Source organism: Micromys minutus (genome assembly GCF_963924665.1).
Source record: "Micromys minutus genome assembly, chromosome: 19".
NCBI classification, from domain to species: domain Eukaryota; kingdom Metazoa; phylum Chordata; class Mammalia; order Rodentia; family Muridae; genus Micromys; species Micromys minutus.
Window position 1 is genome coordinate 7,259,584 of NC_137954.1, and position 24,616 is coordinate 7,284,199.

Here is a 24,616-nt window from a genome sequence, read left to right on the forward strand (position 1 = left end):
AAACAAGAAGGCAAGCAATTGTAGTCAGAAAGAGGTTGTCATGGAAACGAATAGTAACTGCTCAGGCTTGGCAATTTTATAGGAAGCACCATGATGTCAAGAAGGATTTGTTTTTTTGCATTCAGCCCTCGGTGAACCACGGCCCCATTTCTTAATGCCAGAATAGAAATTTATGAAACCAATTTGAGGTTAAGTAGGGCAGTGGACAGGCAGATAGACACGTGAGAAAGATGGAAGGCAGGGGAACAATCCTAACAGGCAGGACAAGACATCTCCTTAAGTGCATCCCACCTTCCCCTGGGTCGAAGACGTGGGAAACACTTTCATGCAGGGATTATTTTTAAGCGTGCCAAAAGCAGTGAGACCAGAATCCACCACAGGCAAAGTACTTAGATGAAGAAATACGCCTCTGGGATAGCTAATGAATTAATTCATAAACATCTTCACCCTGCAGGCTTCTACCATTTTGGGAAGCCCGGGAACTTAATATATGGAGATTGGCAGAAGCAAGGATAAGAACGATCAGCAAAGCTCCAAAGCAGGCTGGCTCCAGACAGCTCTGCATTAAAAATATAAAAACTTAAACCTTCTTGGAAGGGGAGCTGCCTTGATGATGTCTCAATGCCCATGGAATTGGATGATAACATGGTATTTTCTATGACTGAAGTGTTGGAAGAGCAGGCCATTTTCTTTTTGTTGAAAACTATTAAATGTTAAGTCCCCAATTTAAGCCTCAAAGACTTATTTTTTGCTTCTCTGACTTAAGAGTCCCAAATGTAACCTCTGGCCATTATCCACAACCCAATTCTAAACACCGGACAAGACTCTCATTCTAGGTAGCAACGCTGGCATCCAAACAGTTTTGACTCCAAGGAGTGCCAGGAGCTGTCTCGCGCAGGCAGAGATGGAACCACCTCACTCTGCCAAGATAGGCCATGGCCATGTGTAGCCAGCCACTGAGGCCAGACACCTAAAGCCACTTGGCTCACGGACAGGACACATCAGGCCTGATCGCTGGCACACATTCACTTACCAGATGATAACAACTTCCTGCAGCAGTCAGAGTGAGCGTTTAGGGCAGCTAAATGGAGGGGAAACATGCTATGGATTCCACACCTGAGGAAAACAACAACCGGTCACAGTAAAGATCCCAACAAGTACCCCTCAAAAGTCCTCTATATGAAAACTCCCATAAGGAACCCTGAAGTAATGTCGATTTCAAACTCAATAATTATACAACTGCTTCCTACCTTAAGATAAGATGACCTTGGTTCTAAACCAGTTAAAAGCCCATAACCACAGGGAGGTATGCATATGTGCGTATACATACATGTGTGCACAATACCTATGTATGCAAAAAATCTGCTTCACATGAAGAGTTAAACATGTATTAGCCTATTGTTTCTTTCAGCTTAGTTGTTGAGAATCTCATCCGTTTGTTCATTCTTTCATTTGCGCATTCTTTTAATCATTTATGTTCATAGCCTTGTGAGCCTAAGACATGATGCTTACCACCATAGCTAATAATGCCAAGCAAGATAACTCTCAAGTGGGGAAAGCAACCTATTTCATCTCTTGATTCAATAAATATTTACTGCTAATCTAACATGTGTCCATGTTTTGTTAAAAGCTAATAGTGATTGCATTAAAAAATACAATTTTGTTAAAAGTAACTTCATCTTTTGTAGGCTAAAGTTCATCTTCCTAATGAACTATGCTGATGTACACCAACCCATATCACTATACCATTCACAGAATGCAGAAGCAATAAGCATCACCAAGCACAGTGTTCAGAAACCTAGCATGCTTTTCCTGAAAAGTCATTACAAAAATAATCTAGAAAAGGCTCCAAGCCTAACATAAGAGCTCCTCCCCAGGATGATCCTGGGAGGGCAGGCAGGTCCTGCCTTTAGTTAATGTTCCTCCAAGCATCCCTCTCTGAGCATCCCTATCTGAGCATCCCTCTCTGAGCATCCCTCTCTGAGCATCCCTCTCTGAGCATCCCTCTCTGGGCATCCCTATCTGAGCATTCCTCTCTGAATATCCCTCTCTGGGCATCCCTCTCTGAGCATCCCTCTCTGAGCATCCCTCTCTGGGCATCCCTATCTGAGCATTCCTCTCTGAATATCCCTCTCTGAGCATCCCTCTCTGAGCATCCCTATCTGAGCATCCCTATCTGAGCATCCCTCTCTGAGCATCCCTCTCTGGGCATCCCTCTCTGAGCATCCCTCTCTGAATATCCCTCTCTGGGCATCCCTCTCTGGGCATCCCTCTCCACCTCTCTTTGCATAAGGACTCAAAGCCATATGCTGTACTTGCTTCATAACCAACAGTTTCATCTGCGGCTTCTATGTATCCATAAACATTTCATGTAGCAACTCATTTTAACCAAATAATACATGTTAGATTTGTAGATCTTCTGCACAAGCCCCATGGCGGTAACGACCCAGGTGCACCCTCAGATTTCACACTTCATAAAGGAACACATATGATTCGAATTTGTTAAAGCTTTGGTTATAAAAATTTTATTTCCTATCCCAAGTTATTACTTAGTATGTGTGTGGATGTGTGAAAGTAGATACATTGTGCCAGATAATTCAGTCTTTGTTTTTGTTTTTTTGTTTGTTTTTTGCAAAAGGCTAAGCGTCATGAATAAGCCTCTCTTTCTCTTTCCATGTTGGCCTCTGTCTGTTGGTGTTTTCTTCCATTTTCTCTTAGTTTTCCTTTCCATATATGGAGATTTCCAGCCTAGTGTATGCCATCCATCAAGAGATGTAATTTTGTGGTCTTCCAGGCAGCATCATGTGCAGGAGAGCTGTTTGTAATTGCCTCTCCTGTCACTTGCCTACCCTCATTACAGGGTCCATGGAAAGAAGTCAGAGCACGTGAGGAAAGGTTCTTATTATGTGACTATTTACATAGTTCCCACGTAATTTAATGAAACATACTACCTTTTATAAACTACGATCCACTATAAATCTAACTAAAGGAAACTTAGAAGCTAATGCTATTATCATACAATAATTTGATTTGTCTGGGGAAGGTTAAGCAAAAATAAATGACTAAAAATATTTCTGGACGTTTGAAAGAGGATATTAAGAATGTATAGAATTTAAAAAATGTATAGACTATTTTCTATGATATTTTTAAGTTTTTAAAGGAATGTGTCTGAGTCAAGAGTGCATTTCTTATGATTGAATGAACCTCATTTTTAAATATTATACACTCACATATACATACATACATGTGGAGATACACAACATATTTTATAAAGACAAACAACATATATACATGAAATATACACAAATGATTAATATAATTTACAAAGAGGTAACATGTACACACATACATGTTTATATACATAGCATATATTTTATAATTACATATGTAATACATATATGTATGTGTATATAAACAATATATTTCATGACGAAATACATTTTATATAGAACAGAGCAAGCATGAATTAGAGAAATAATAACAGTGTCTATAAGAAACTAGATAAAACAGAAAGCAAATAGTGTAACAATTGCATAGTATATTTTATAACCTATTACCAATACTTTTGATCAATCTTTCCACTTTCAGTAATTCATCACAATCTATATTAACTAATTATTTTCTTTGTCACTGCTATGTAGAAAGATAAAAGAAATAAAACTACTCTGATTTGGACTTTCTACAAAGATTCTGTCTGTTCCATTATGTCTTACTCTGCAGCGCAGGGTTTATGGTATCAGTATAGGCTCCACTGACATTGAACTTGAATATGACACTGATTCATAATTCAAACTATATATCAAGGAGGAAGGAGGGTAGAATCCAGAACCTCTGAATCATATAGAAGGATTTGAACATTTGAAAAAGAAAACATTCTTTTGGTAATAAGACTTCTCATAGAGGAACAATTTTTAAATATTTAGTAGAAATTTAGGCATGGCTGTCATAACTAGGTGAGAAGCCTTGGTCTTAACTTCAGGCACACGTTGAGGAGTATTGGGACTAAAATATTCCAAATCATGCTGAAGTTAACAATGCATAAGTTACAAGAAAGAGGAGACCAATTCCAGTTAAATCGCTGCATTTATTTGGCAAGTCGTAAAATTAATGGAAGCCATTTCTATTTAGCTATTTCTAATTTAGCAGTTAGCTGGAAGCCCCTGCTCAGCTATTCCAAAATAAATGAGGTCTGAAAGATGTTCCTGTGGTGTGCTACCAGAGTGAAGGGGCTTTTGTACTAGAAGAATATTGGGGTCTTTTTAATTTTCCTCTTGTATCAGGGGGCATGTTTGCTCCTTCCTATACCTAATGTGTTGTAGAACTTTTATTGACCCTCTGCGGTAAAGAACACTGTGTTTAAGGAGATAGTGGAGTCAGAAGCTCAGTCCTGGCTTGGCTATTTTCTACTACTTAGTGATTGGCGAGTATATGACGGCTCCATCGTCTGGAACTTAGAGAAATTACATGTCTACACCGTAGGGTAATAAGAAGGACTTGCTGGGCTCTAGCACACAAAACACGAAACAAAGACACATTTGTTACCTTAGAATGGTGTCATTTTATAATTATTTGACCTGAACTGTTCTCATTTTTTTTTTTTTAAATCAAACTTTGAAGGAATATCGGTTACTCCAGCTGCTCTTGAAGGGGCACTTGTGTATAGCGGACGATGCTATGATTGGTTCCTGCATTTGCAGCCAACAAATGCCATCAGGGGTTTGAGTAGACTAAACACTAACATGGCTACCACGCTTTCTTCTTGAGTGGCCATTGCCCAATCTACAGAGATTCTAGATTCTCAGTGAACATCGTTGCATTCCTCCTGAGAGCCAAGCACACTCAGGTCCCTCTGTCTGACACCCCATCTTTCCTGCTGCTTCTTGTACTGTTTCTTACATTTGTTAACACACTCTTGAAGGTCACTGAAAATATATTTGGGATCTAAAAAATCTTCTGGAAGAATCTTTTTCTTAATAATAATAATGATGATGATGATGATGATGATGATGATCTAAAACTGAAATTAAAGCATACTTGGGTTCATCTGAATGACAATTTTTTCATCCTGTTTATGCCAAACCTTCCTGTTGGCAATGACACTTCAGATTACCATGTGCATGAGTGAACAGCACAGTTTGATTATAGGTTGTCATAGGCCCGTGGGAAAGACGTAAAGCTGGCTCCAGGAAAGACGTAAAGCTGGCTCCAAAAAAGACGTAAAGCTGGCTCCAGGAAAGACGTAAAGCTGGCTCTAAGAAAGACGTAAAGCTGGCTCCAGGAAAGACGTAAAGCTGGCTCCAAGAAAGACGTGAAGCTAACTCTACTAGACAAAAGCTCAGCCCAGGGAGGGATGAGGACACAGATCTTTGCATGAACAAAGGACAGCATAATGAGTTAGCGTAAGGGACGCTGCACTGGGCACCGAGCCCGTTGCCCCATCACATTGTTAGACCATTGCAAGGCCTTCCTTCTTGCGATACACACTGAACCCTCGAGGGTCAGCAGCTCACCCCAGTCCCACCGAGGCATTGTGCAGCCTGAGTCACTACCGCACAAGTTATCAAACTGGCAATGGGCCACATGTTGCTATACTGGGTCTCCAGATCCAAACGGCTAAGGACAGCGTCTCAGTTTCTACTCCTTACTGGCTCTGTGAGCTTGTATGATGGGGCTAATCACAGATCACTTACCCTATGGAAATCCTGTGATGGTTACTTGTAACCTTTAGAGTGGTGCCTAGCAAGGTAAGCACTTGTGGGTGTTTGCTACTATAGTGCTGTTAAATTGAGCACTTTACATGTCTATGTGCATGTGTCTTACAGTTTTCAAAACACTCACTGATATGGTAACCTCAAAAGTCCAAGAAGTTGTAACTGGACTGATGCTTTATTATTCAACTAATAATAGTGAAAATAAGTTTACACTGAGCATCCGAAACTCTCACCACCATGACCTAATTAACATCTCAGTCTGGGTTGACCCCAGTTCCTTCCCAGAAGCCAGTCCTGGCTTTATGAGACGGGATTCTACGTCCCACATGTGTTCTTATATCCCAATGGCAGCGTTAATTGCTCTGGTGACATACTTAGCATGTAGGATAGTCACTTTTCATGTAATCTGTCTCCAAATAGATTATATATTTCTTGAGAGCAGGAGCCTATATTACCCCAGAGCTGACACAGTGGGGGACAAGAGGCACGTGACAATGGACTGTCACAATCTGTTATCTAAGTAACCACAGGAACTGTAATCCTGCTGTCATGGCTGAAGAAAGAACTCAGGGCATAATCAGTGAGGTGGAGGGCTTGGCTAAAGGGAGTAGATTCCCTTTTATCTTGAGAGACACACACAGCTGACACTGTTAGCCAGCTCCCCTCGCCCCCCTCCCCCAAAGGTCCTTGGCCTCATCCTTAGCCTACGACCTCATCTTTTCTGCCCAGGACACTTGAAGGAGGCTGCCAAATGCTTACAGACTGGATGGCCTCCAGTCTGTCTGGATGGCTATCAGAGGATCTTTCTTACTCATAATTGGGACTGTTAGACCCAACCTACAGCCATTCACAATTCTTTCACAGCTTCCGAATGCCTCCAGATAGAACCCAATTCCTTGGCAGGACATATGAGATCCTTCTAGATTTTTTTCCTTCCTCCATTCCTCCCTCGTTTCTCCCAAACCCTTCACACGTGTCAGGCCACTCAGTCCTGGGGCTTTCTTCAACAGTCATATGCTCCTGTTCTTGGGGAGGGGAGCTGCTCTTTTTCTATGCCTCCCTTTCAGCTCCCAACTCTGTTAAACCACCTATCCAATTTCTCTTCTGCAGTAATGTCAGGTCTTCTGGGAGCGCTGAAGTGTGAGTTCCCCCAACTCATAACAGTCAGCTGCCAAGCACTGCGGTAATGAGCTTTAAGTCTGCAACCATGTGACCTCCACCATCATGAGACCAGCACCGCAGGAGGTCAGTGGATTCTACCTCCACACAACAATTAATGAAGGTAAACCACTATAACTACAAAGCTCCGTGTTCCTTAAAACTCACCTTAAAACATCTGACCCCTGGTGAGTTTGATAAAGAACATAGCAGAGCTACCAAGAGCCATCTTAAGTTTGATTTATTCTTTGGCAAGACTTTCAATTATATTACACACATTTTGCACATAGAGAACTCCTGATATATGTCTTCCCTCTTAAAAACTCTGTTGTGGGTACCTACACCTCTGTGCTCAAGGCTCACCTTTGCATCTAAGCATGTAAGGTACTCTTGAGTTTGTCTCTATTACATATTATTGGGTGATAAAATGACAGTTAACATTTATTGATAGCTTACTGTGTATTGGGTACTGTTCGGAGAGCTTTTTCAAAGAGATTATCACTTTAATAAACTTTCCTGGTGTATTTAAATGTCTCGTACTCATTTGGATCTTACCAGAGAGCTTTCCTGGTAATTAAGTCATTTAATCTTCCTGAGAACCTCATAGATAGGTACCAATATTACTTCTGTTTTTCAAAGCACACAGGGACTGAGCAACAGGCTCAAAGTAACACAGTTCCAGAGTGAGGCAGGTAGAAATGGAGCCCAGATGAGACCAGCAAACCTGAGTTTCCAAGCTCCGCACCGTGCCTCCCTGGAGTCTCTATGGTCAGCGGAGGAGTCACACCTCATACAGGGGTGTGCCTGTCTGTCTCTGCTGCTCTCCTCCTTCTGTGGGCTGCGGCCATCCTCTGCTCTGCCCAGGCCCTCCTCCAGCCCCTTCTCACACTCCTCACACACATCCACACCGTTATAACCCCCACACCATACCCCCAAGTCTGCCCAAGTCTCCTCTCCTTGAGACTTTTTCAAAAACCTCCACCACTACCCTTGAGTTTTCTCTTTCCTATTAACTTTGACAATGTAGACACCAAGCGTATTGACACAGAAGGCCTGGTTTCCTTTAGAATTCTGATTTACTGTCTTTGATGGGTCTTGGCCATAACTCAGACTTGAGACCAACAAAATTATGAGCTCTTTAAAGATGCAGGCAGGTAAACTGTTCATGAATCCCCCTAAGAACTCATCCCCATACTCAGAGAAATGCTTTTGACATTTGTGTAGAATTAAGTGCAAAACAAAGTCACACCCTCACATTTCCCCATGTGGCAGATGGGCTTGATTGTACGCTATCATTCTATTTCTAAAACTGGGCAAAAACCCAAGTAAATTTGAATTTGCCTGGTTATCTTTCCTCTCTGACAGTGGATACTGAAACCAGAGAGAGGAAGATGGAGAGAGAGAGGGAGAGGAAGAGGAAAGAGGGAGAGGGAGACTAGAGAGCAAAGCTAAAAAACTAAATAAAAGAAAATCCAACATTTCCTCAGAGAAACCCAGCAGAATAGACCTTGCTCTTGTGCGGCTATGTCATTAAAATGCCTTCTTTGATTTCAGACGTAATCTGTGCTTAGCATAATGGCACAGACCCACCTTCCCCTGGATAAATGATCGTCCTGCACTGTGCGACAACCTCCCTGGCCAGCTCTCCCACGCGTGGCAGTTAGACCACTGCATTTTCCCAGTGACCTACTTGGCCGTGTCGGCTCCACTGGTTATGAGGGTGTTAATCAGAAGCTCGTGGCCGTATCTTGCCGCCACATGGAGAGGCGTGTTGCCATCTTTATCCACACAGTCGATTTCACCTCCTGAAAGAGATTTTAATCCAGCGTCAGGCAAGGCTTCAGGTTGATTTGGGTATCACATCCGGCCAGCCACCCGGGGACCCCAGCTATTGATTTCCTTTCTACAGTATAAAAATGACAGTCACAGAGACGAGTCGCTACCTAAAACTGTAGCTGTGCCAAGTCTGTTAGAAATGCTTCTGAAAACAATCTATTCTGTCTCAAGAACCTAAAACCTTCTTGCTCCAACTGCACAGTACCATCAATTCCATAAAATACAACTCAGGAGACGTACAGAAATTACCTCACACAAACCAAATGAGATGCGCCAGCTAGTGGAAGCTTTGTGTTGTGTGGTTATCTAACTCAAAACATGGATAAGTGAGAAAAGGCATGATTTAAAAGCCAAAGACACCAGTATTTATTAAAAATATCACCGTGGTGACCTGCAATCCTGTCTTGCATGTAACATTCTTATTCTCTCATTTTATTCTATATTGGTTTTTCCAACTTTTTTATTTCCTGCTCCCTTTTCTGTGTCTGTGTGGACACAGCGGGTCTAATTGGCTATCAGAAGAATTGCTGAAAATTGATTAGATATTGTGGCATTTCACCCGTGTATATGCTTCCCTTAAGAGCAAAATGTTTCTCAAACGCAAGTGTGTCTGAAGAAAACGAACATTGTTAAAATCTTGTGGAATATATGGTAGGGACAGCATTTTTTCCAATTGCCTTCCACATGGGCTTTGTAGATATTTTCCTTTTTAAGTCTGGGCTCTGGGGACTCCGATGGCATCTCTTTCATATCTTACTCTCCATTTTCTTTAAAACCCCTTCAAGTCATTAATATCTTTGGAAACTAAGCCAAGCTTTGTAGGATAGCCTAAAGCTACGCCCTGTCGGGTGGTTTCCTCATTAGAATCTCAATAACCACATTGGCAAGGATACTACAGGGCAGTTGGGGACCTCCCATGACGCTTCCCCAGTACACACTGGCTGTGTCGTTCCGATGCTGGAGCCGTGATGCAGTTTTATGTGCAATAGGCACAGGACTTCAGGGTGGACCGATGATGCTACTGATGATGGTTGTGTAATACGTGTGAACACTTGTATAACACTTGTACTCCCAGCACTAGTGAGGACACTTAATGGTACTGTTAATTCTTTTTAATTAATTTACGTTTAATTTTACATGCGTTGGTATTTTGCCTGCATGTGTGTAAGTGAGGGCATTGGACGCCCTGGATCTGGAGTTACAGACGGTTGTGAGCTGCCATGTGGTTGCTGGAAATTGAACCTGGGTCCTCTGGAAGAGCAGCCAGTGTTTTTGAACACAGAGTCATCTCTCCAGCTACAAACTACTAATTCTTTAGAAATAGCTACAATAGGGATGTTTCTGTTTTATGTATTTTACTTCAATAAACAAAAGAAAACCATTTGAGCTCTTAAGATGGCGCCTGCCAATACATCTTACAAGCTGTGTGAATTTGTAGTTTACTATGCCATCTCAAACACAACTCTCCCACAATGATTTCCCTCATACAAGGAGTACTTTATGCAAAAGCTATCCAACAACTGTTTACTTGCCCTAGTGCCTTGATATATAGTTGGTACATTTGATTCTGTTTTAAATTTTTAACTAGATTCAATTTAACGTGTTTTATCCATATTAAAATATTTATACCTCACAAATCGGAATTATGTATTTTTAAAAGCCTCGAGCTTAGGAGATATCTCAGTTGGCATAGTGGTTGCCATGCAAGCACAAGGACCTAAATTGGTTCCCATAAGCTATGCAAAGGCCGGACACCGTGGCATACACTTGCAATCCCAGCACTGGTGAGGTGGGGACAGGGCTCCCTGGCCAGCAACTGAGCCTGATCAGCAGCTCTAACTCCCAGTGAGAAACCCTGCCTCAAACACCCAAGGTAGATGGTTCCTGAAGTCTAACACTCACGGGTGACCCGTGGCCTCCATGTTAGTGTGCTTGTGCTGCGTGCATGCTTTTGTCTGTGTGTGTGTGCATACACACACACACACACACACACACACACACACACACTCCCCTTCCCATCCCCCCATTTCATCCTCATAGACTTCCTATACTAACCATTTTCATTGGTTTTAACATATGCCTCCTGCGTTTCTCTGACAGTGTGTTTGCTGACTGTATCCCGGAACTCTGGTTGAGTGGTCACTTCTTGAGGACAGCCTTAATATTCTGCTGTTGTGTTGTTCCTCCTGCCTGGAGGAACCAGCTTAGCAGACTCATATCCCATGGAATGGGTTGTAAGCAACATTTTGCTATTACCAGAAACACTGATGTGAAGACTCTCATGTGTATGTATGTTCTTTATAATTGTTAAGCACATAGACACGTGTTTTTTGTAGGTGCGGTGTAACTTGCATGCTGACCAGTACTGCATGGGTGTGTCTCTTCTCCACAACTCAGGCTTTTGAATCTCTGCCATCTGATGACTAAGAACCAGTGTCCCAGTCATTTTATGACTTCTGTCCATTGTTCTGTCTGTGTGTCTGTGTGGGGTCTTTCATTCACTGATTTTCAAAGGCTCTAAAGAATTGGGGGGAGGCTGGGTATTTACCAGTAATGTATGCTACAATTTTTTTTTTTGTCTAGTCTTCCTTTGTCTTTGTCTTTGTTTATGGTGCTTTCATTCAGTTCAAAGATAATAATAAATAAACCATTTCCTTCATTGCATTTGTGTTGCACGTGGAAAGGCTTTCTGCGCAGCCTGGTAGCAAAGAAATTAACCCACTGTTCACTGCTCTGGAAGCATGTTAGGTTGACATGGCTGACCCTCTGTTCACTGTGCTGGAAGCATGTTAGGTTGACATGGCTGACCCTCTGTTCACTGCTCTGGAAGCATGTTAGGTTGACATGGCTGATCTCCCACTGTTCACTGTGCTGGAAGCATGTTAGGTTGACATGGCTGACCCTCTGTTCACTGCTCTGGAAGCATGTTAGGTTGACATGGCTGACCCTCTGTTCACTGCTCTGGAAGCATGTTAGGTTGACATGGCTGACCCTCCACTGTTCACTGTGATGGAAGCATGTTAGGTCGACATGGCTGACCCTCTGTTCACTGTGCTGGAAGCATGTTAGGTTGACATGGCTGACCCTCTGTTCACTGTGCTGGAAGCATGTTAGGTTGACATGGCTGACCCACTTAATCTTTATTTTAGTGGCTGTAATGTAAGTTGTCGGACTAAATAAATGTTCCCCAAAGGCCTGAAAGAATTTGTCTGAGGAAAAGGCTGGAACAATTCATAAGGACAGAAAGTAGCTTCGTGGTTGCCAGGGTCTGGGGAGGGAGACTGGAGAATGAATGCTAAGGAGATGGTGGTTCATCCCAGGAATGATAGGAATGTTCTAGGGTTACAGTGGTGAAAGTTGTAGAACCTCGAGAAACACTCAGATCCACTGAACTGCATATGATTTCAATCTCAACTTAAAAACCACAGCTTAATGGATATGGTTGCTCAGGCCTGTGATCTCAGGGCTCAGGAGGCTGTGTAGATGAATAGTGAGCTCAAGGCTATCCTGGGCTACATAGTGAGTTATAGCCTGGTCTCAGCTACATAGCAAGACCTCATTTCACAAATAAAGAAAAAAGAGGGAAGAGTGTGTGTGTGTGTGTGTGTGAGAGAGAGAGAGAGAGAGAGAGAGAGAGAGAGAGAGGGTGAATGACTGCAGGGGGGACCTCACTGCAGAGAGGACGAATCACCGTGGATGCCTGAATTCATGAAAACAAATATACTCAATTAACCACATTATAAATATCCAGTGTGTCAGAGTAGGGATGAGTCATTCCACAGTATTAGCTTTTGGTTATCATGTTCAGAAATAAATCTATGTATCGTTATGGAAATCTGTACATTATTGAGCATTATTGTACATGATCGGACCACGCTCATAGATAACAGGGATAGAGTATATCTCAGTGAAAGACTATGCTTGACCAAATAGTTACCTTACTCACCAGTAATGCAAAAATGAAAACCAAAAATCACCAGTCAACAAAGTTTCATCACCTTTGACCTTATTTTCATTATTAATTATATCAATATAGTAATATACTCATTTTCACAAGACATACTAATGTATCTAGTACACACACTAGACACATGCATGCTGTATTTGCCAAAATAAGAAATGCAAATATATTAATGAATGAATGACTTTGATCAAGTTATAAAAACATATTTTGTTCTAAACAATGTATTATTGATAAAGATGATCAAACAAAACAAAAAATTATTCATAAATGTACCGATTATATAAGATAGTATTAGTGTTCTGAAATCTTCTCTTCCATTTTATGAGTACGTTTGTGCATGTGTGTGTGTGTTTGTACATGTGTGTGCACATTTGTGTGTGCATTTATGCATGTGTATTTGCATGTGTATATGTGGATTATATGTAGAACTTTCCATGGCCAAACTCACATAGTGTAGAAATACTTGTTTCATAGTGTAGAAATACTTGTTTCTTGAGTTCTCCCTTAATGCTACATTAAAAATACTTCCATGTGTTATTTTTTCACTAATATAACTGTAAATGACTATATAATATCTGTATTTTGGAGCATTTACTTAACCAGTCCCCAGTCACTAGACATAAGAGGCTCTTTCCAGCTTTTTTGCTATTAAGAAAAACAGAAGGATAAACATCTTTCTGAAGACACTTCGCCCTGCAGCTCACTTCCTCCAGAAGCACGGACACAGAACTGCTGGATCGAAGGTCTGCACCTTTTAAAGACTCTGGATAGGCAGTAGAAAAGGGGCTTCTGGGAAGAGGTGCCGCTTACCTCTTTGTGGAAGTGTTCTCCAGTATTTCCTCAGTCTTCCTGGCCTGGCTCCAATGTCTTGTGATAGAATATTATCTCCCCACCCAAACATCTGTATGAACATCTGTACGTCTCTTCATCTCAACAAGCCAACAACCCTACTTTGGCTCACGCCAACCAAAACATCACCAAGGTTGTTTTTAGGAAGCGATTTTTTTTTAACTGGATAAGTATATTATTAAAACACCAAAGAGTGTGTGGCCCTTGTGAAAGAGGCGAAAGCATCAAAAACTGTGCTGATCACAGATATATCTGATGGTCTTCCCTCTGTTCAAGAGACATGTGTGTCTAGATCTTTACGTGAAGAAATCCATTTGCTGCTGATAGCTCTGTGCACATCCGGCAAACAAGTTAACAGTGTTTACAAAATGTAACTCCTCTTGCCTTTGACCATGGCAAAGATCTATCAAAGGCAGCCCCAATCCAACAATACTCTCTACTCAAATCTGTGTTTCTCTGCTGCGGTACTCAGCTTTAGAATGAGTTATTCAAACAAATACATTATGATCATTCATGTAAACATAATGATTATGTATCGTGCTACAGAATAGAAAATATATATAAAACTTTTACCAAATTGTCAATATGAATTCTGATTAGGGAGATGATTTCATTTTGGTTTGCAGCAAATGTACAGTTATTTTGCAATAACAAAATGATAAAGTTAGTTTAATTATTGTGATCATCTAGGGACTAGAGAGATATCTCACTACAGCCTGATTTCAAAGACTTCCATTTAAATCATTTTTACCACCTGATAGTATTTGGGGCAGCCATTTGGCCCCCATGGTTACCCAGCAGAGTTCAGGGTGTATATATCTGTGTTAGGATCTGGGCTGTGCTCTGCCTGAAAAAGCTCAGCCATGGAACTGAGCTGGGCAAATGGGGGAAGGAGATCCACAGACTTTAGAGAAACCTGTGTTCTGGATACCACCGCACAGCCGCGCATGCTTCCAAGCTGAGAGGCATCAAAGGTTTCTGAAGGCCGGCTCACACCTATGTTTACTACCCTCAAATGTGTCAACACCCGAGAAGAGAAAGAAGCTGATACAAGTATTCACAAAGGTAGAAAACCACCTTCCTCGGAGTCTAAAAGGTTTCCCATTGATGCTGTCATTTATGTCAGTTTTAAGGCACATGTGGATAATTAGCATATGTGCATGTTTGTGCTGTCATCTCAAATATATTGTAGGGGAGTGTCATAAAAATAGAAGAGTAAACGGCTTCGAGTTTATATCTGAAAGCACTCTTCTATTAAAAATGAACCCTCTGGGTGGGAGTTTTTAGTTTATCAGCACATTGCAGACATTTCCCTTTCCACTTGAAAATCTTAAGCCTTTCTCAGAGTATACATTAAATTATGCATTAAACATCCTTTTACCCTTCTTCTGAAGGTGACAAGTTAAATGTGGCAAACTAATCATTAATAATCAGAGAGTAAAACAAGCTTCCACCACATTAAAGGTACACACAGTGTTCAGAGGGACTATCACATTCATCTAAAATTAGCTTTTCATTGCACCAAACAAGAATGGTCATTCTTAAGTTGCTTCAGAAGGACTGGGAGCCAAAAGGTCAAAAATCTCATATTTAGTCATCATAGGCTAGTACTTCTAGAAGCCTTAAAAATAGAGCCTGTGCCGGAGAGTCTCAGGCAATCTCATTTCTGAACTGTGTAACTCTGGACAGCCTCCGAGACAGCTGCCATCGCTGGACCAAATGCCTCTGATTCCACACAGTGTCTCCTCAAGAGTTCCCTCTCTTGCTGCAACTGGGTGGTTTGCAACAAGAAACAATGTGATTTGAGCCCGAGTACACTTTATTTAACTAGAAAGGGAAGTTGTGGGTTCTGTACTTGTTTGTCGCCTTCCCAAAGCTGAAGGATGCTGGAGGAACCAGGTTTTCACGCAAATTTAACGACCCTGGCTGGAGAGAGAATGAGAGGAGCACTCCACAGAGGCAGAACATGTAGGCAATCTAACTGCAGGCAAAAATACAAGGGACATTCCCCAGATGTGCGGATCACTGTGTCCTCTTGTGACAGCGCCTCCCAGATTCCACACAGAGCAGTTTATGTGAGTGGTGACAAGCTCCGGAGACTGACACCCGGCCTGGGAAGGAGCCTCTGGGGAAGCAGGGTCTTAGCAAGAGCAGGATTTTGTTTTTCTTTTCAGAAGGAACAAAATAATCAGGAAGAAAGAAAATAACTTCCGCTGCTCCCTAAGAACATTTCTCCAAATGCCCAGAAAGGTCAAATGGAAGAACTGACAGTTCTCATGAATGCAATAAAAGCAGAGGGGGGGGGGGAGAGGAGAGAAATGCCTCTCTCAAATATAGCCACCCCACCTCTTAGACTGGATCAAATTCAAATTTAAGAGAAAATCTTGACTATCACTGTTCTTCTGGGGAAATGTTTCTGTACAGACGGCAGCTGAGAAGCTGCTCTCCAACACTAGACTGTTCCAATCCCTGCCCCCACACGCTGCTCAGAAAACCCACTGTGCAGTTGATGATAGCACCCCTTCCTCCTTGGAGGGTAAGAAGGGAAGATACGGGCTATATGGCAAAGAGCCTGGCACAGCATGAACACTTAGCCAATGTTGGCCTTGTCATCACACATGCTGACTTCTGTATCACAGCCACTGTATGCCAGCAGTTCAGGTCTGAAGATCCTAGCCCCCCTATGAGCCAGGCACCAGCCCATCAATGATGGCATAAACTTTAAGACAAGGGGGTTCTTAAAAACAGAAGCTAAGACTCAGCTCTTGTCCTAACCTCAAAGTGCATCGAACTCCAAGTCCGAGTAATGGAGAAGTCATGGCAGCCAACAAACCCCTAGGAGTGATATCAGCACACTAGGCTGGGAGAGGGAGGCTGGGCCAAGCTCTGAGCTGGAGGAGATGCAGGTGTGGTCTTGCAAATGGACAGACTAGTTAAAAAGGCAGTTCGTATGGTGGGGTTTTCTTCTTAAGTGTTCTTGGGCGCTGAAGACCTGGCTCAGTAGCTAAGAACACCGCTGTTCTTACAGAAGGCAGAGTTTATTTCCTAGCACCTGTATGTCTGCACACAACAGTCTTTCACTCCAGTTCCAAGGAATCTGACACCCACCCGTGGTCTTTGTGAGTACTGCAAATATGCACAGTGCACATACAATACACAATGCAGGTAAAGCATCCATACACATATGTTTTTAAACTCTTTTTAAAAAGCTGTCTTCTCTCTACTTTGTCTCTGCCACTGAAGGGTCTATGGGGGTGACTCTAGCTGAGACTCTTAGCAGTGGGGTATATGGATCCTGAAGTGGCCATTTCCCGTAGCCAGGCAGGACTCCCAGTGGAGGGATGAGGACAGCAATCTATCCACAAAACCTTCCACCCAAAATGTGTCCTGCCTACAAGATGTGCAGAGGCAAAGCTAGAGCAGAGACTGGGGGATGGCCAAGCAGTGACGGCCCAAACTGAGACCTAGCCATGGGCAAGAACCAGTCCCTGACACTATTAATGATACTCTGTATGCTACAGACAGGAACCCAGCATAACCGTCCTCTGAGAGGCTCCACCCAGCAGCCAGTGGAAAGAGATGCAGAGACCCACAGCCAAGCATTACACGGAACTCAGGAAGTCATGTGGAAGAGTTACATAAGGATTGAGAGACCCAAAGAGGACAAGGATTTCACAGGAAGATCAACAGGGTTGAGTAACCTGGATCCTTGGGTGGGGGGTTCCCAAAGAATGAACCACCAACCAAAGAGTGAACATGGGCTGGATCCAGCACTCCCCACAACATGTGTAGAAGATATGCATATATATATCAAGGGAGAGTAAGAGGCCTTGCTCCGCAAGTGTGAGGCCTTAAGTTCAAATCCCCAGCACCCACATAAAGAACTGGAAATGCACAGAACCCCAGCACTGGGAGAGAGGGAAAATTCCCATAATTTAAGCCTCATCTGTTTTGAGAGGGAAAGAAACTTTCTGAAAAGCTGGTGAGAAATATAATGGGGTAAGAAAAGAACTCAAAGGAGAGAGACAGTTATTTTATGTCCCTCAAGATGGATGTCTGTGGCTCCTACTAAGGTTAGGAGTGATGGGCGTTGGGCTCAGCTGGCTTTCCCGCTCAGCATCTCTGACACGGCTGTACTGTCCTCTGCACTGCTGTGGCTGTCTGCTTCTGAGGCAGTGCATGGTTCTCTACACAGATGTCACAGGTTGTTTGTTCTGCTGGTTGGTTTTGGTTTTATGACTCGGGTACCTAAGTTCTAACTCAGTGCCACTAACTTTCTGTGTCACCCAAATTTTTTATAGTTACAAAATAGAGAAATACAAGAAAAGTCACTCACATTAGACTTTAGAGTCTGAGTCTACTGAACATAGCTTTGGCCTTACCACACTGGCCTGGAATGTCATCTTAAAGGCACAATGCAAACCTGTCTTCAAATTGTCTTTACGGCTCACTCAGACCATTGAAGCTGTGTTGTCAGAGTTAACCTGTTCACAGACGCCAACCATGGCCCTAAGGAGAAGCTGTGACACGAAATGAGACTACAGGGACTTTGGTCTCCAGATAGCCTGATGATGTTCAAATGTACTTGGGTTGAGAGCCTGGACAATTATTATGCTTCAAGGTTCCCCCCTTTTCCCCTCCTCCCCTCCCCTCCCCCTCCCCCTCACCTGTATTTTCATCACAAACTTACCTGCTCAAACCCTGAGTCACCTACCTCACTTTTTTCTACCTTTGTCTGAGTAGTTTAATGAGCTTGGGGAACTTACTGGGTCAACAATCTAAAGTAGCTCAGATCAGCTGATTGAAAATGCAAGCAATGAGTGCTTAGCATCATTAAAAGTGAAACAACTCAGCATCTAAAACCTGTCCATCTCTCCCAATAGGCAAGCATACATGTTTTCGCCTGTCTGGGGGTTGACTACATCATTTTCTGTTCTCTGCACTAAGTGAGCGTCCAGCCAGCCGGCAAAGCCTCCTGGAAACCATGCTCTCTAAAGTCCAAACACAGCATCAATTTTCATGCAGCTGGTTAAAACCAATTTCATCAGTCTGAAAAACTGCTCAAAGCTTTAAGCACCACCAAAGCACGCCTCTTACCATTCTGGATGAGGGTCTGTGACCGCGTGAAGCGTCCATGGACAGCCGTCATGTGCAGAGGACTTTTGCCATCCTTACTCTACACAATGAGAAAGGAGAAACAAAGCTGTGAGCCATATCATAGATCTGAATCGTCACTGTGGAAGTCACTTTCCGATGCCCTGGGAACAACAGTTTCAATTTTTGTTTTAAAAGTATGGTCACCTATTACCAAGAAGAGATAAATTGGAAATAAAAAGAGAACGTCTACGAGGCGGAGGATGGAGAGAATGGGACACATGTTTTCTGGACTCAGAGCTGACACACTCTGGCTCACAGTAGCTCCTGCTGCGTCTGAGGGATCAACCCAGTAAGCATTCCAACACAGGTGGGGAGGGGCTGTGGGGCTATTGATCTCTGATGGCTGGTAACGCAAGGACAGTCTGCTTTACTTAGGGGTGCAGTCCCTAGAAGGCTGAACTTGCTCCAGTGAATGGTCCCACACCCATGCATTTGATCTATAGAGGGAGCAGTGGAATTCGATCAAAACACACTGTATTCATGTATGAAATTCTCAAAAATAAAAATATTATATAAAAGATATAACATATAAGACCAAAGACTTATCCAATTACTATATAACATATCGTTAAAATTTTTAAATTTTGTTTATTGTTACTATTATTGTGTGTGTGTGTGTGTGTGTGAAGCAGGGGCTCAGGGGTAGTTTATATGTAGAAGCCAGAAGATAGGTTTGTGGAGCCCATTCTCCCCTTCCAGCTCTCTGTGGGCTCCAGGGATCAAACCCGGGTCACAAGCTCACACATTTGCCTTTAGCTGCTGAACTATCTCACCAGCCACACTTTCTTTAAATTAAAAAACAAAACAATTTAATAGCACATCTTTAAAAAAATCTTAAGAGAAGTGATCATCCAGAATGTTCTCTCTTGTTATCAACTGACAAAGGCCATCTCCTGAGGTGTTTATCTCAGCATCTAGAAAGGTAAGCTATCGTGAACTTGCACGGGCCTGTTTGACCTACAGCAACTCTCAAAACTAAAGGTAAACCCTACACCGTTCCCTGCATTTACTGGTAGATAGTAAATGTGGGCTGAATTCACATATGTCTTACTCATGACAAAAAAGTTAGGGAGCTTCCTAAAACAGACAATTCTAGAAAATGTACAGAATTTACTACTGACTGTTATCATACCAAAGACTAGACTCCCACAGATACTTAAGAAATGAAAGCACATCTGAAAGAAACTGTCTGATTCTGAAACAAAAGAATGTCCAAAGGAGCCGGTGTACAGACATTCCCTCAATCAACATGGATTCCTGGGCTTGGGATCATGTGGAAACTGTTCGTATGCAGTAGGAACTGCCTTAGGGCTTCAAGGGAGCTCCTTTTCTGGGCTACAATATGCAGTATGTATGGGGAGGGCAGCAGGCGAGCAGCAGACGTGCTGTGGTGGACTGCTGCTGAGTTACCTTCAGTGTGGGGAGGGAACTGATAAAGGCATTTTAAACTTATGATGGGTTTGAACTTAGGATGAAAAGTTTCCATATCCTCAAACAAGCACTGTTTTTTTTTTTTTTTTAATTTTATTCCATTTGACTTGATGTATTTAGTGTCTGTGTGTGTGGAAGTCAGAGGATAACCTGAGCGAGTCGGGTCTTGTCTTCCATCGTGTGGTAGCCAAAGTTCTAACTCAGCTCAGCGGGCTTGGTGGCGGGGGCCAGCTCACCAGCCTCAGGCTTTTCTAAATGTCACCATTCTTTATCTCAATAGCTGTAGAATTTTTTTTTCAAGTCCAGGTTAAAAAAAAAAAAAAAGTATAACACATGAATGCTCAATCTTGTGATAAAATTTAAATATCTATGCTTTAAAGTGGTTTTTAAAATCCCCAGTTGAAGGCAAACAATCACTAAATAATTATCTCCTGGAGGAGATCCACCCTACCCAGGGCATTAACTGGAGACATGAGTTCTGTGCACTAGCTCATACTTACTGAATCTCAACAGGGCTGTGGGCATCACCGCCTCAAGTTTGCGAGCTACAGCCGTACTGTTAAGAGCCATGGTTAACAGGCATGCTTTGAACTATGGGTGGAGCTATTCTTGTTGCTATTTTGTGTTTTTTTTTCTATTTGTTTGTTTGGGTTTTTTTAGCTTTATTATATTTATTTATTATAAGTAATTCCTTAACAAAAAGGAATATATTTACACAACATCTGTGTCAATGAAAGAGTCGGTCACACTGGTAACTACATCCCAGTTGAAAAGACAAATAAGAGTTAATTTTTCCCTTCGATACATGGGAGGGAAGATAAAGGGCCCATGTAGTATTAATACAGCCTGAAAAGCAAATACTGAGAAAGGATAGAAGACTGACACCTTTTAAAGGAAAAGCCAGTGGGAGAACAAAGTGCAGAGCTGACCTGGACACATTCATAGACACGTCTAAAGCCACATGCAGACAGTCAGTTTCTGTTTGTCTGTCTGTCTGTCTGTCTGTCTGCCTGCCTGCCTTCCTCCCTCCCTCTCTCTCTCTCTCTCTCTCTTTCTCTCTCTCCCCCCTCCTCTCTCTCTCTCTCTCTCTCTCTCTCTCTCTCTCTCAATCTCTCTCTCTCTCTCTCACACACACACACCCTTCAAGTAAGAGAGAGGGAGTGTAATCCAAGATAGAGAAGGTGGGAACTTCAGAGTTGACACTGACTTGTCCGTAGGTGGTGCTGTTTCTTCAAACTTTGCTTCAGTGTTTGCTCTTAGATTTAATATAAAACTGTAAGTAATTATGATTAAATTAAATGTATATAAAGCCATAAATACTGCGTGTTTAGGAAATATCTGGGTAAATATTGACGCAGGCACTTTCCCATGCCTGGAAAAGAGCTAGAAGGCTCCACTTAGGCTTCCTCGCTTGGTAGCTGTGTATAGTTCAGCTGAGAGCCCGGTGGGGGCAGACAGCAGCAGCCATGCTCTGTCCCTCGAGTGTCTGGGCCTCTGGTAAAGGGATGAGCACAGCTGTTAAACTGCAAGGATGGGGCTGCTTGGTGCTGATGGTGCTTACGTCATTCAGATCTACCCCTGCAGACGTTCACTAAGTTCACCTACTAACGAGACAAGGCAATCGCCAATTGTCCTAGGTTTCATGGCTGCCATTTGGAGGCTGCTCTGCTTACAAGGTATAGCTGTAGAGAGTACTTACTCTTCCAAATAAAAAGCCCGACAGTCGAGGACATTCAAAGGGCAAACAATGTTCCTTCTTAAGTCTTTAACATTTAGAGCTCAGTATTCAAGCCTGAATTTCATTTACTGCCTGAAAAACTCTTCACACTGGGACCTGGTTGTTGCTAGCATCCCTGGTACTTTGGACAAGGGTAATACTGCCTGTGTGCCCAAGACGAACAATTGTTCTCAATTCTGCTATTTGTTCAGGGCTTTGCTTTTATGAGAGGACAAGAAAATACTTTTCTTAATGCCTAGTCTCCCTCCGATTTCCTGGGTATATTTTTCCCATCAGATTTTTAAGATTTTGAGATTTTTATTTAGAGAATTCACTTAAACAAGGATCCCTTTAGTTACAGATGGTCAAGCCCGGAGTCATAAGAGAAATCAGCAAAAATTAAGATTACTTTGTGACAAATACTAAATAGAATGCGTGAGTGGTCTTGCCCATCATGTTTCTCAAGAGTACATCCATCCTCTCTTCTACCATAACGCTCTCTGAGCTCACGCTCAAAGCATCCCAACGCTTCCCCTAAACAGCAGTGCTGCTCTGGAGACGGGACATGCTCTGTGGCATGGGGCACGCTAGAGGCACAGGAGTCAGTGCCCCATCACAGGGCACTTAGGTTGCTATGGGATCACACTAAGTCAGGACAGAGGTGTCGTTATGCGAACTTAGGTACCCCAGAAAAGTTCCTAAGTCAGTAGGAGAGTATCTAAAAGCTGATTGGGAAAACCCATGTGTAGTTCAGCTTGTTTTGTGTTTAATGATTCAAATACCAAAGATGGCGTGTGTGTGGACTTAGATGCCCACTTTTTCTTTACTTCCTCTCTTTACCTCTCCAAAACTCCAGGGTCATGTTTCTCCTTCTACTGCACCCCCACCTGTTCCAGTTTGTGATAAATTCTGTTTTATAAATTAGCCCCGGAACATACAGACAAGGGAACTGGCCCACTCAGCAGATATGTGGCGGGCTCTAGTCTCCTAGCCATACATGTTCCAAAGGTCCACGGACAGCAAGTGGAGCAGACTGTTAGTAAGGAACTGGGCAGTGTGGCTGCAGCAATCTGAGACGTTTTTCTGTCTTTTCCACTATGGCTTTGTGTAGAGTATCTTCTTGCACTGAGATGTTACAGAGCTTATTGTGTGTAACAAGACAAATCACACATTTTTCTTAATTGCAAATTACAAGTAAGTCTTCAATAGATTTTATACAAATCGCGTGTCTTTGATGTTTTATCCAAGTTCAATAGTGAAAAGTCAAAAGCTAGGGGAAATGAGATGAACCTAGTGGAACAGAGTTGGCGCCGTGCACACGGGACACACACCCTCCCCTCCCGCCATCGCTCTACCACACACGAAGGCATCACTCAGGGTTTCCTAAGTGAGGAAACTGGTGAACACTGGTGGGTCCTGGCTGCATTCCATGTTCTATTTCTCTCAAGCTTGAAAACAATCTAAAAAAACACTGTCTAATACCCATGATCATTTTCAATTTCAAAAGCAACATAGTACAACTCTAACTAGAAATCTACCTACTGAGTCAGACAGGAAGCCTATATTGAAAGGTGGGTGGTGTCTGTTTAGAATGTACATTGAACCTTGAAGGAGGATCTGGAGATAATTACACACTCAGACCAAGATAGACACAGGAGATAAAGGGAGGCCGAGAAAGGCTAGACACCCATTCATCCTCCCCTTCCAGAAAGTAGATAACACACCTATGGTTTTTAACATGCTATTTCTTGCATCCTACTTATGATCAACAATCTATAAGAAAAATTAAATATCAATGCTAAGTAGGTATGCATTTATTCTGGTCTATCTTGGAAATTTTTACTTATTTTATGTATATATACATGTGTGCCTAAGTGTACACATTGTGCTATATATGTGTGTGCAGGGGCGTACAGATACCAGGATCTGAAACTGGAGTCATAGGTGGTTTTAAACCCCCTGGATTTAGGTGCTGGGACACAAAGCCAAGTCTTTTGCAAGTCTGGCAAGAGCTATCGACTGCTGAGCCATTTCTCCAGCCCCTGTGGCCCACGGGAAAAGAGATAAGCCAACCATGTAACCTCTGCAGGGCAAGTCCATTATCTGATGTGAACTGAGAACTGGGCAGCCAATTGGAAGCAGCAGGCATGGCAGAAGGAGGTGTGTCTGGCTTCAGACACACGGAGAGCACTGGGGTGCATTTTGCGGACTATGGGGAGTATCAGACAACCTGTGAGTTAACCAAGTGGAGGGTCGAAAAGATGGTACCTTCGTCGAATGCCCATTGTCCTCCTTAGTTTGAAAGACCAGCTAATGCCCAGACCTGTTGTAAGCTTCTCCCCCGACTGCCATGCTCTGTAAATTCTACCCCATATAAAAACTCTGTTACCTTGTCTTGTGTCTCCTTGCTTTTCATAACCATGCTCCTCCCTCCCTCGTTCACACCGTTCTCTGTTGGGGATGCCCTCTCCTGAATCATTTCTGTGGCTCATGATGGGACTGGGGACAATCGTGAGTCAGTCATTCCTCGGTATTCTCAGCAGCTGTCCCCTATCAGCTAACCTTGCTACTCTGAAAGGGGCTGAGCTAGCATCTTTAAGGACTGATATTCACCCTGGAGCACTCATTAATCCACAAAGGAGATGTACTGGATCCTTGGCGCCTACACACTGGTACCACCATACCTAGAGAGGCGGCCCTGCTGCCTTCATAGCATCTCATTGGGGATAAGGCTTCGTGAATCAACGCGCTTCCGAATTCACGCAAACACAGCAAGAGCTGACAGTAGTTAGG

General features: G+C 42.8%; 1 protein-coding gene across 2 annotated transcripts in view; it reads right to left on the reverse strand.

Moving 5' to 3' along the window:
- ANKRD44 (ankyrin repeat domain 44) overlaps positions 1 to 24,616 on the reverse strand; it is a gene marked incomplete at its 3' end in the record, with an annotated part of 157,860 nt that overhangs the window by 77,815 nt on the left and 55,429 nt on the right. For both annotated transcript variants that reach the window (XM_080932857.1, XM_080932856.1), the window contains exons 8-10: positions 18,616 to 18,694; positions 8,560 to 8,674; positions 1,034 to 1,116 (exon numbers count right to left, since the gene is read on the reverse strand). In XM_080932857.1, the coding sequence (XP_080788983.1) occupies positions 1,034 to 1,116; positions 8,560 to 8,674; positions 18,616 to 18,694 (277 nt within the window). The remainder of the gene's footprint in view (positions 1 to 1,033; positions 1,117 to 8,559; positions 8,675 to 18,615; positions 18,695 to 24,616) is intronic.